The 11,407-nt window shown below is 45.8% G+C and overlaps 1 protein-coding gene across 2 annotated transcripts in view; it reads right to left on the bottom strand.

Annotated features, from left to right (window-relative positions):
• Positions 1–11,407, bottom strand: part of rapgefl1 (Rap guanine nucleotide exchange factor (GEF)-like 1) — a 33,865-nt gene that overhangs the window by 3,791 nt on the left and 18,667 nt on the right. The window contains exons 3-14 of one of the 2 annotated variants that reach the window (XM_064985945.1): positions 10,949–11,099; positions 10,217–10,314; positions 8,268–8,383; positions 7,794–7,961; positions 7,325–7,422; positions 6,990–7,112; positions 6,665–6,843; positions 6,397–6,487; positions 6,081–6,131; positions 5,768–5,855; positions 1,248–1,312; positions 1,027–1,081 (exon numbers count right to left, since the gene is read on the bottom strand). In XM_064985945.1, coding sequence (XP_064842017.1) covers positions 1,027–1,081; positions 1,248–1,312; positions 5,768–5,855; positions 6,081–6,131; positions 6,397–6,487; positions 6,665–6,843; positions 6,990–7,112; positions 7,325–7,422; positions 7,794–7,961; positions 8,268–8,383; positions 10,217–10,314; positions 10,949–11,099 — 1,283 coding nt within the window. The remainder of the gene's footprint in view (positions 1–1,026; positions 1,082–1,247; positions 1,313–5,767; positions 5,856–6,080; positions 6,132–6,396; positions 6,488–6,664; positions 6,844–6,989; positions 7,113–7,324; positions 7,423–7,793; positions 7,962–8,267; positions 8,384–10,216; positions 10,315–10,948; positions 11,100–11,407) is intronic. The other variant, XM_064985946.1, reaches the window with a different exon arrangement.

The raw sequence follows: 11,407 nt of genomic DNA, 5'->3' as shown, positions 1-11,407 counted from the left end.
CAATGTAGCAGTACAAATAAGGTACAGTACCTTATGGTTATTTTAGTGGTGTTCAACATTGTGTGGTGTTTATCCATTAGCAAGTGCACTGTGTAAGGAGTGTTACCATGAGGAGCATTCACATTTTTTCCCTCCAAAATATATAGAGTATTTCTACATATAACATGCATGTACATGTGTAGAATCCTCAGCTGGTATAAAACCTCTACATGTTGTGTTGTATGTACATAGGCCAAGTTGTTGACCTGCTGTGAAACCCTCTGTCTTTATGCCCCAAGTCAATAAATACACAGCGATTAGAGGGTGGTGAAAGCCAACATTCTACTGGGTTATCGAGTGTCTTTGCGTTAGAGTCTTATATCACTCAGCAATCTCGTGGGTGTTGATCGGGGCACAGCGTTAGACTGGACGTGGGCCGGACGTCGCTGATCTTAGTGTGGCCGACAGCGTCGCGCTTTACTGAAACTAATGAGCGTAAGAGCGCACGAGCGCGATACAAATTAAATCACACTGACGCTTGGGAATGCTGGCTCTTACAAATAGTGGACCAGGCTGTGAGATGTGTTGTGTAACCGTGAGAGTGATATTATGGAGTGTTAAGCATGCTAGACGATGCGATGCCAACATTAGCGAGTGTTTTAGCATGTGATGCTACGTGACAATAATGATATTGAACATTTAACATGCTAGGCTATGTGATAGCCATGTCGCAGCGTTTTGAGCTGTACCCAGTGCGGTGACTTCATGTTAGTGGGCATTTATTTTCAACTAGGTCATGTAATGAATGATAATGTTAAAGTGTTAAACTCAACTTAGCGGAGTGTTTTAGCAAGGTGGTTTGTCAGACAGTAATATCATTCATTATGGGTGGAGAATGCCTGTGTGGGTGTGTAGTGGTCGTGAATGGTGGTTGTGTGATTGAACGGCCCCGAGGCCTGTGCTGTTCTAAACAGATGGCAGGGTGGAGCTCGGCTCCTTCAAGACTATTCTTAACAGACAGGTGTGCCTGTGGCCATTAACGCTTACCTAGTTGGGAGCTCCTGTATCGTCTGATGCTCCTCACCATCTCTGCAACTTTATGCTGCGAGAGAGAGGAGACGCGTGTAGTAATGTGTAGTAAGACAGTAGTCAGGGAAATCGAGGGGGGGGGGGTAACTTTTTGTCCAGGGAATCACGCCAATTGTGCCGAATAGAAACAGACATGTATTTCTTTGGCTATTCTGTCAAATGGCTGAACATACACTCACCATCTTCTCAAAATTGACAAGCTCCCCGTGAAACGACTTGCAGCTCTCGTGGAGGAAGGTCAGATCTGAGAGAGAGAGAAGAGAGAGAAAGAGAGAGAGAAAGAGAGAGAGAAAGAGAAAGAGAGAGAGAAAAAGAAGAGACAGGGAGAGAGAGAGAAAGGTAAACACATAGTGAAGGCAGGGAACAGTTAAGTAATGGCTTGTGGACACCTGCCCCAGCAGCTTCCCTTGTCTACCGGTGCTTTAGCCCATAGACGGAGGACAGGTAGGACCGAGAGAGGGAGACAAGCCAAAGAGTCACAATCCGTGATCTCTTCATAGGAACTGGAATTTGCGGGTGCTGGGTAAAAAAGGGGGGCATGTTTAATCGAGACGATACGCCCAGTCAGAAAGAATGTTCTGAATGCTGCTAGACCTGGGGGAGGGAGGGTGTTTGTGTGTGTGGTGGAGGCAGGGAGGGAGGGAGGTGAGGCGATACGCTAATGTGACCTCTTTCACCCCTGGACTAAAGATGCTAGGAGCTGAGCTTTATGAGCTGCACACTGGACAGCAAGCACACCTTCTCTTCCCGAACACACACACACACACAAACTTTGCCAACCAACTCTCTATCACACACATAGCAAGCATATGCATCTTCCTCCCTCACTCCCCCACCATCACCCACACACACAGAGAGAGAGAGAAAAGCCAGATGCATCTTACTCTTCAACATACACATACCTACTTGAACTGTTCAGTTATTTAACCACAGAGATGAACGGACAAAGGCTATCGTTCTGAACCAGCGAGCGTGGTACCAGGAAGCCCTCACTGAGCTGTCAGGTTACGCACAATAATACACTCCTGCTGTAACATAACGTCCAATAACATTTTGAAAATGCTTCACCTTGCCACCCAGGTCAGAGTGAAATATCACAGAGAATTATATGAGGTTGTACTAGCATTTAAAAAAGGTGCCACACCTAGAACTTCTCCCCCATGTGGAAGTTAGGGTAATTGCAACAGCAATAGGCTGCATTCTAAACAAAATCTCCCAGTCTTCTCATTGAGCTTTAGTCTTTCACTTTTGGTTTTAGTCCAAACAGCTGTAAAAACTATTTTTTTGTTATTGAAAATATATTTCACAGCAATTTAGTACAATGATTAGCTACAGTATTCAGTGCTTGTTTTCTCAAACTGAAATTGAGTGAACAGTGTAGAATATTAGTAACCAGGACATGACGGAGCGATTTCTACATAGCCACTCAACCTGGTTTCCACTAGATAACACAGCCACAGCTTTCCCATTTTGTCAACAGATGCCGCTCCTACGGGAGAAATCAATAGACGAATATCACAACACTGGTGTACAAAACAATCATTCCACTATTACTGCTGACATTATGGAACATTTTTGATGCAAAATTATTTTCAAATCCTATGGGTTGCACCATTTATTATTTTATTTACCTGTTATTTTACCAGGTAAGTTGACCGAGAACACGTTCTCATTTACAGCAACGACCTGGGGAATAGTTACAGGGGAGAGGATTGGGGGTGAATGAGCCAATCGTAAACTGGGGATGATTAGGTGACCGTGATGGTATGCGGGCCAGATTGGGAACTTAGCCAGGACACCAGGGTTAACACCCCTACTCGTACGATAAGTGCCATGGGATCTTTAATGATCTCACAGAGTCAGGACACCCGTTTAACATCCCATCCGAAAGACAGCACCCTACATAGGGCAGTGTCCCCAATCACTGCCCTGGGGCATTGGGATATTTTTTAGACCAGAGGAAAGAGTGCCTCCTACTGGCCCTCCAACACCACTTACAGCAGCATCTGGTCTCCCATCCAGGGACTGACCAGGACCAAACCTGCTTAGCTTCAGAAGCAAGCCAGCAGTGACATGCTGGTGGCCATTAAGAAACATTCAGTAATACATATAGCAATGCTTATGCAGTATGGTTGTTAAGCTGCTAGCCAGCAGATGTGTCCTACCCATAGAGAATGAGAGTACTCTAGTGCCCAAAAGCCTGTTTTAGCATGGGCAACACCATTCAGGACTTTCAGCCTTTTGTAGTCAACTGGGTTAAAGGGATAGTTCATGGATTGCTGTACCTTGTCCATAGACTGCTTACAGGTGAAAGAAACCAATGTGTTATTTCTTACATTTGGGTGAACTATCCCTTTAATGAAGGATCACATAATTCTATCTAGGTCATCAGGAGGGATCAGCTAATGAATTATACTCGTGCGCAAACATTTCATAACTGCAGGTGGCAGTATGCACCATTTCAGTTTGTTTACCAACTGATAAAAACAGTACAAGAAAATTGACAACTACAAAATGGAGATGGCCTCAATTGCGCTGCCCGTGCGCTCACAGACGCCACAATGGGACAGATACAAAGATGAGTCCTTTATCATTCTCTATGGTCCTATTATGAAAAAGTGGAAGCATCTCGCTGTGAAAGGAGTCGACCTGGTAGCCGTAGGAGTTGATTTTTTGTATGTACGTTGTCTTGTACGTTTGTCTTGTTTAAGTTCATGGTCCTCTGTAGCTCAGTTGGAAGAGCATGGTAATTGCAACACCGGGATAGTGGGTACGATCCCCGGGACCAGCCAAATGTTTTTTTTAAATGTACGCACACATGACTAAGTCACTTCGGATAAAAAGCCTCATTATTATTTCACATTAACATTTTAGTCATTTAGCAGACACTCGTCTCCAAAGCGACTTACGGTAAGTGAGTGGATAGTGTAAAAAATATTGTAAAAGTTGGTCCCCCAGGGGAATCAAACCCACAACCCTGGTGCCCTGCTCTACTAACTGAGCTACATTATTATATTACAGTCCACCAAAACCATTCTGGGATTCTATTGGACCATTGGTGGAAAACAGCTGCAGAAAAATACTACAACGTTAAGATTGAATTGATCTTCAAAAAAGGAAGAGACATGACAGCTTGAGAGCAGCCCTGTATAGGAAACTAGGAGCTGGTGTCATTCTTAACGTTACATTATATTGGAGCCTGGTATACACAGCATTCAAATACAAAACATTCCACACATGTTTTTGGTGTCTAAGTGACATTGGCAAGAGAGCTTTTATACTCAATGTGTGTGTGTGAGAGAGAGAGAGAACGAGACAAGCACACACTTAAGTGTAATATACTACACATTAAGGAAATTGCACACACAGTATTATGGTGTAGAATGATGTAAGTACATAACCAATCTATTATCACAGGGATGAATTACAGCTAGCCTATATAATAATGGGAGTGATATTTTGTTGATCCAATTCCTGAACAGATCCAATTCTTTGTTAATCTAAAAAAGATGAGATATCCCTTGCCTTGAAATGATTAGATTTGAAAGAGGAATGGAGAGAAAAGAAGGGGGGGGGGGAAGGAGTTGACACTCAAAGCAGGGTACATGGCAACGGTGGAGGGAGGGAGGAAGGAGGAAGGGGGTAGAGCTCATTATGGAGCTGATCACCTGTGGAGGTGTGTGCTCTCAAAGCAGAGAAATGAATGCCACCTGGTTATGTTGATAGACAGGGTCCCCCATGCTGAGTTAAAAGGGTGTGCGTGGGAGAGAAAGGAAATGAAAGGGAGAAGGAGAGAGAAAAACACGCTTTTCTTAGATAATGAGGGACTTCTGTTGTGAAGTTGGAGCGGTAGGTTATGAAGTGCCTCAATGCCGATGCGTGTGCCTCAAGCCTGTGTTCATGTTGCATGTGTGTGTGCGGATATGCTGGATGTCTTTGTACGTCTGTATATGTAAGTGTAATGACTCAAATGTACAGCCGTCTTTATTCACTCCTCAAGAGGATGTAGAAGTACGATACATGTAGACTCCAGCATCGGCTACATTTAACATGAAAGGAGTCACATACTCGTGTTGCCCAGCAGGGAGACAGCATGCTGAGCTCTGTGTGTGTGCAGGGTGGAGGTAGCCTGAGCACCATTCTCTTCAGCAAACCTTCCACTGCCATTCCAAATGTTCGCTAAAGAGACTGGTACCCAGGCTAGGGTTGAGGGAGATGGAGAGATTAACTATGGGTGTTAATTAGCAAGGCGGGGCTGAAAGGCTGCCTTCTAATCAGCATTGTATGTGTGTGTGTGTGTGTGTGCGCGTCTGAGAGATGTTATGAGCTCACATCTGGAAAACATCTGGAGGGTAGAGTGAGTGTGTGTTTGGGGGGGGGGGGGTTGTAGAGGTTTGTGCCCCTGTTTTCAGCACCACACACACACCGTGTAGCGTTTCCTCAGCTATGGTGTGTGTGTGTGTCTATGGCCAGAGAGAGACCTTGAGGAGCGGCCCGGCGTCACTCATTTAGTCTGTGGTTTAAGCCAATGGCGGCCTGTGTGGATGGGGTGTGTGAGGGTGCGTTTTGTATTAGTAAAGATGCATCTTTGTGGCATTTGGGTAGTGGAGAGAGAGAACTACAGTGTTTGTGTGAATTTACTTGCTGTGTGTATGGTGTACAGTGTGTGTGTGTGTGTGTGTGTGTGTGTCTGTCTGACCTTTGAGCAGCAGCGGTGTGAAGGGGATGAGAGGGGGCCTGAGGCTGCCCATCAGGTCTCTGTACGACTTGTGGTTCCTGGATGGATCCTGAAAAACAACAATGCGTTCACTCACTCACCCTTCACTAAATGTGCCTTTATAAATGAATCCGTAGCCACATACGGATTGGGGCCATTTACTTTTTGAGGTCAGAAGACCTATTTTATAATTGTTGACTGACAAATGGAACTGAGCTCAACCCTGATACACAGTAAGCCCATATTATAGGGGCTCCATCAACTGTCCCCTACGAGACCCCGAACAGCCACTCACCGCAATGCTCTCAAACTGCTGGAACTGCTTCCTGAACTTCCCAGGTAGGCCCTGCCACAAACAAATAGTCCCCAGAGTTATAAACAATTCCCTACGCCAGTGTGTTTGCTGACGTGCATGTTGACTGTCTGCATAGAGGGGTATGTATCATAGGAGGTTGGTGGCACCTTAACTGGGGGAGGGTAGGCCTGTGGTAATGGCAGGAGTGGAATGGTATCAAATACATCATTCCATTTACTCCTTTCCAGCCATTATTTGCTGTCTCACCCTCAGCAGCCTCCATTGGGGTGTGTGTGTGTGTGTGTGTGTGTTTTACCTCCCAGGTGAGGCGAAGGCGGCTGACTGCAGGGTTGTCCAACCCCAGAACAACAGCTAGGAAGGACAGCAGGTCCTGCTGCTGCTTACACCTGGAGTACACACACACACAAACGCCGTAAAACACACTGTTAGGAATGATCAAATAATAACACTACTTGGCACTATTTTAAACTATTATTGTGGCCACACACACACCATTAAAACGCATATCATCAATACAACACACCTAGGTGTAATACAAGTCAATAGGTCACCCGGGAACTCACAGAGCTGCGATCTTGATGAACTTGCGGAGGAGCTGCACCCTCTTGGGCAGCGACTGGCACTGCAGGATCTCGGTGGCGACCCAATGCTGCACCTCGCTGCATCGCTGCAGTACCAGCTCAAGGTTGAGGGGGCGCCAGCGAGCCTGCTCGCCGTGGAACACATAGCACACAAACTCCACCTGGATATACCAATGAAGAAACGTACTATAAGTCTTCCTCATCGAAAATGTAGGTAGACCACACACAGCATAATTCCTTATCATGGAGAACTTCTTTTGCAATTATTTGGTTCCGCCCAGTACTAACAGCTCCACCAATCACTGACCTCATGCACGCAGCTAAAGAGCTCCCAGTCAAACACCACCAGCTGAGTGGCTACCTCCTCAGCACTCATGTCATGGAGTTTACTGTCGCCGGGTGACCAGTGGATCTCCTCAGGTAAGGGAAGCTAAGGAGAGAGAGAGAAAAAAAAAGTCTTACCAGAGAAGCTTTGGACTAAAGCACCTTCATTGTTTCATCTCCTTAGCATGTTTTTGATAACTTTATGAGCACAATAATGACTTTAATGTAAACAATGTTGTTTAGAACTATCCAAAATGGCCACCAGCCAGGGCTTTTGTTTCTCCATTGTTAAGTGATGACTCGTGTTCTAGGACTCACCAGGCTCTCCAGCTCGGAGGGCTCGCAGGCAAACAGGTGAGTGTTGACTCCCAGGGTGGTGAAGACCGCCTCGTCGCTAGGCCGGAAAGCGGTCTTCTCTGAGAACACAACACAGATGAGCCCACACATCAGCACACACGCAATGGATTAGTAGAGATTCCAGCAACACATAACAAGAAGCACACAGATACACGCCAGAACATCAACAAACTGTTTTCATCTCCATAGAGTCAAAACACTTTGGCAGCTTAGCGCCAAGCAGTGGTGGCTAGTCATTTGTGGATTTAAATCTAAACCTCTTTGTGGATGTAAGCGTCGCTGTTCAAACAATCATGTCAAAGCTTGCATTGTCTGATTGGGTGTTTTGGTTGTGGCTGTTTTTTTTCTGCAGAACGCCAATCAAAAGTAGGCATGGCGAGAAGTAATCGTAGGTTTAAAGTATACAGTATCTGTGTGTGGGTGGTCCTACCCCCGGCGGAGGTGACAGCCACTAGCAGCAGGTTGCCAGGTTGGGTTGGCTGGTCTTCGCTGTACTGCAGCTTCTCCCTGACTAGTGCCAGTATCTCCCCCACACGGCACGACAGACGGCTGCGGATCGTCACGTACGAGTGGTCCGGCGTGTACACCCTGCAAAAGACTGTGCGCGCGCACACACACACACACACACACACACACACGTTTTAACTTCACACACATGGCTTTAGTGTGTACAGCATCTGTCCCATATCCTCATATCGGTTGGCATATATCTGAATACCTTAGAAAGGTAAATACCACTCAAAAACAATCTTTGGGTATTTTTTGTTCCTTCTTCATTAGTCCACTGTTGATTACAGTCCCAAAATGTTTTGCATGTGAGAAATTACGTTTTTTTTTTTTTTCCAAGATATAGAACTTTCAAAATACAGAAAGTATCACAGTATGATTGATGTGTCTCACTCACTCTCATCTGAGCCCCGGAAGGCCTCTCTGGGCTGCAGACAGGCATCAATGCGACGGAAGTGGCGGAAAAGAGGGCGGACCTGCTTCTTCCGAATCTCCTTGTCCTCCTCTGAGCTGCTTAGGGAAACACAGTAGACGGTCTGTCAGTCTTTGCATCCTTTGAAAAGCCTGTGAGTTTTTAAATTGGGTGTGACGGCTTGTGTGCCGCAGTGGGATGGGACCCTACAAGGTCTGTATGTACCGTCGCCTGCAAGTAAGTAGATTGTAATTAATAGGGGCCAGAGTTCTTCCTGACAAGGTCAGGGGAAACTCCTAGCTCTATTTATAGGGGAAAGGCACCACAATGTGTTACATAAGCCAGTGTGAGCTAGGAGGCTAAAGGAGAAACCGAGGCCATTAAAACAACCGACAGTGGCTTTGCGAAAGTATTCACCCCCTTGGCATTTTTTCTATTTTGTTGCCTTACAACCTGGAACTAAAATAGATTTTTTTTGGGGGGGGGTTGATTTACACAACATGCCTACCCTTTTGAAAATGCTAAATAGTTTTATTGTGAAACAAACAAGAAATAAGACAAAGAAAACAGAACTTGAGCGTGCATAACTATTCACCCCCCTCCCCCGAAGTCAGTACTTTGTAGAGCCACCTTTTGCAGCAATTACAGCTGCAAGTCTCTTGGGGTATGTCTCTATAAGCTTGGCACATCTAGTGACTGGGATTTTTGCCCATTCTTCAAGGCAAAGCTGCTACAGCTCCTTCAAGTTGGATGGGTTCCACTGGTGTACAGCAATCTAAGTCATACAACAGATTCTCAATTGGATTGAGGTCTGGGCTTTGACTAGGCCATTCCAAGACATTTAAAATGTTTCCCAATAAACCACACGAGTGTTGCTTTAGCAGTATGCTTAGGGCCATTGTCCTGCTGGAAGGTGAACCTCCGTCCCAAATCTCTGGAAGACAAACAGGTTTGCTTATTTCTTTCTTTAAGCAATATTCTTTTTTTGTGGCCACTCTTCCATAAAGCCCAGCTCTGTGGAGTGTACGGCTTAAAGTGGTCCTATGGACAGATACTCCAATCTCAGCTGTGGAGCTTTACAGGTCCTTCAGGGTCATCTTTGGGCTCTTTGTTGCCTTGGATTAATGCCCTCCTTACCTGGTCTGTGAGTTTTATTGGGTGGCCCTCTCTTGGCAGGTTTGTTGTGATGTCATATTCTTTCAATTTTTTAAATAATGGATTTAATGGTGCTCCGTGGGATGTTCAGCGTTTTGGATAATTTTTTTATAACCCAACCCTGATCTGTAGTTCTCCACAACTTTGTCCCTGACCTGTTTGGAGAGCTCCTTGGTCTTCATGCTGCCACTTGCTTGGTGGTGCCCATTGCGTGGTGGTGCTGCAGACTCTGGGGCCTTTCAGAACAGGTGTATGTATACTGAGATCATGTGACAGATCACGTGGCACTTAAATAAAGTCCACCTGTGTGCAATCTAACTGACTTACTATGTGACTTCTGAAGGTAATTGAAGGTAATTATTTAGGGGCTTCATAGCAAAGGAAGTGAACATATCAAATCAAAAACATTTTTTAATTTTTTTTTATAGAAACAAGTTATTTTTTCCATTTCATGTTTGTCAAATTACATGAAATCTAAATAATAATCCATTTAAATTACAGGTTGTAATGCAACAAAATAGGAGAAACGCCAAGGGGGTTGAATACTTTTGCAAGGCACTGTATTAACTAATTAACAGTGATTGTTAAACTTGTGAGATAAAAGGCATTCAGACTAAACCAAGAGGAGTGACACAGCAACATCCAGCTGCAATGCCTTTCACAGCCCCAGAACACCAGAAAAGCTGTCCCTAGCAGACTGGTGCTAAAAGGCAAGACTGCGGGCTCGGTGTGTGTGCGTGCGTGCGTGCGTATCTGGCTGGCGTGGATGTGTGACTTACGGGCATTGGAGGATCTCGGTCCAGCGCTGAAGCTTCAGCACGTCTTCCACGAGCTCGGGGAACTGACTGAGTTCTTGGACTGCACACAGATATAGCTCCTGAGGCAGAGGAGAGACATCACATTCAGAGAAGGAGTGCACTTTGTGCCTCTTGTCTGTGTGCTCGTTTGTGTCTACCAGCACTGTGTGGGCAGTTGCAGTTCGTCACAAGATCTGCTGCTAGACAGACTGCATCTACAGTATTCCAGAAAGAAAGGAGAGATCGAGGGGGAGAGAAATAACGCGAGACAGAACACCAGAGAGACAGGTAGACGACAGTGGAGACAGAACAGAGCAGTGGAAGAAGCCAAGGGGTCTGTGGGAAAGAAACTGACAAGAGATGTGTTATTAAATGTGACTACAGAAGGAAAGGTAGAAGTGCCCCAAAAGCAGCCTCACTTCCCAAGGTGTGCTCAGCTGAGTCAGTTCCGTCACCATGACAACCCGGGCGGCCCTAAAAAGAGTGCCGCCAGAATCAACACTCCACACAGCTCCCACCCAGAGAGAACGCCACAGCACACGGCCTTGATGCCAGGCTGCTTGGATGGAAGAGCAGGTGTGTGTGTGTGTGTGTGCTTGTAGTGTGTGTTTAACACTGACAAGTCATTCGATCTCACACCATCGTCCTGCAGGATGGCTATTGTGTGTGTGGTGTATCTGTGCACACGTGTGTGTGTGTGTGTTTGACCAGTACCTTGGGGAAGCTGTTGGACCTCTCGCCCTCTTCCTGCAGCAGTTCTCTGTATGTGTCCAGGTAACGGAAGGCAACACTCAGCACAGCCTGCTTCCTCTCTGCCCCGTCCCAGCTGGGCCAGCCCTCCCCTGCCTTCCCCTCGACACCAAATCTGAACCCAGAGTCAAGGAGAAATGCCACAGAGACAGACGGAGAGAGAATATCTACTGATGCCCGTCATTAGGAGATTGATATTGAAGCTGGAGAGAGCTATTTTCTAGTACTTGTTTACTATACATACCAAAATGATTTATGTCATACTAGCACAAATTACACTCTTTGTAATTGCATCATAGTTGCACAACATCGGTTGTGAATACCTTCATGCACACACCACACTGACAGAAAGCACACATTAAAATTACCGCTCACACAGACACATGCAGACGCTCAAAGACATCCTGTGGAAACGCAACTAAA

Source organism: Oncorhynchus masou, chromosome 14 (assembly GCF_036934945.1).
Source record: "Oncorhynchus masou masou isolate Uvic2021 chromosome 14, UVic_Omas_1.1, whole genome shotgun sequence".
NCBI lineage: Eukaryota > Metazoa > Chordata > Actinopteri > Salmoniformes > Salmonidae > Oncorhynchus > Oncorhynchus masou.
This window is presented reverse-complemented; position numbering and strand designations above follow the sequence as displayed.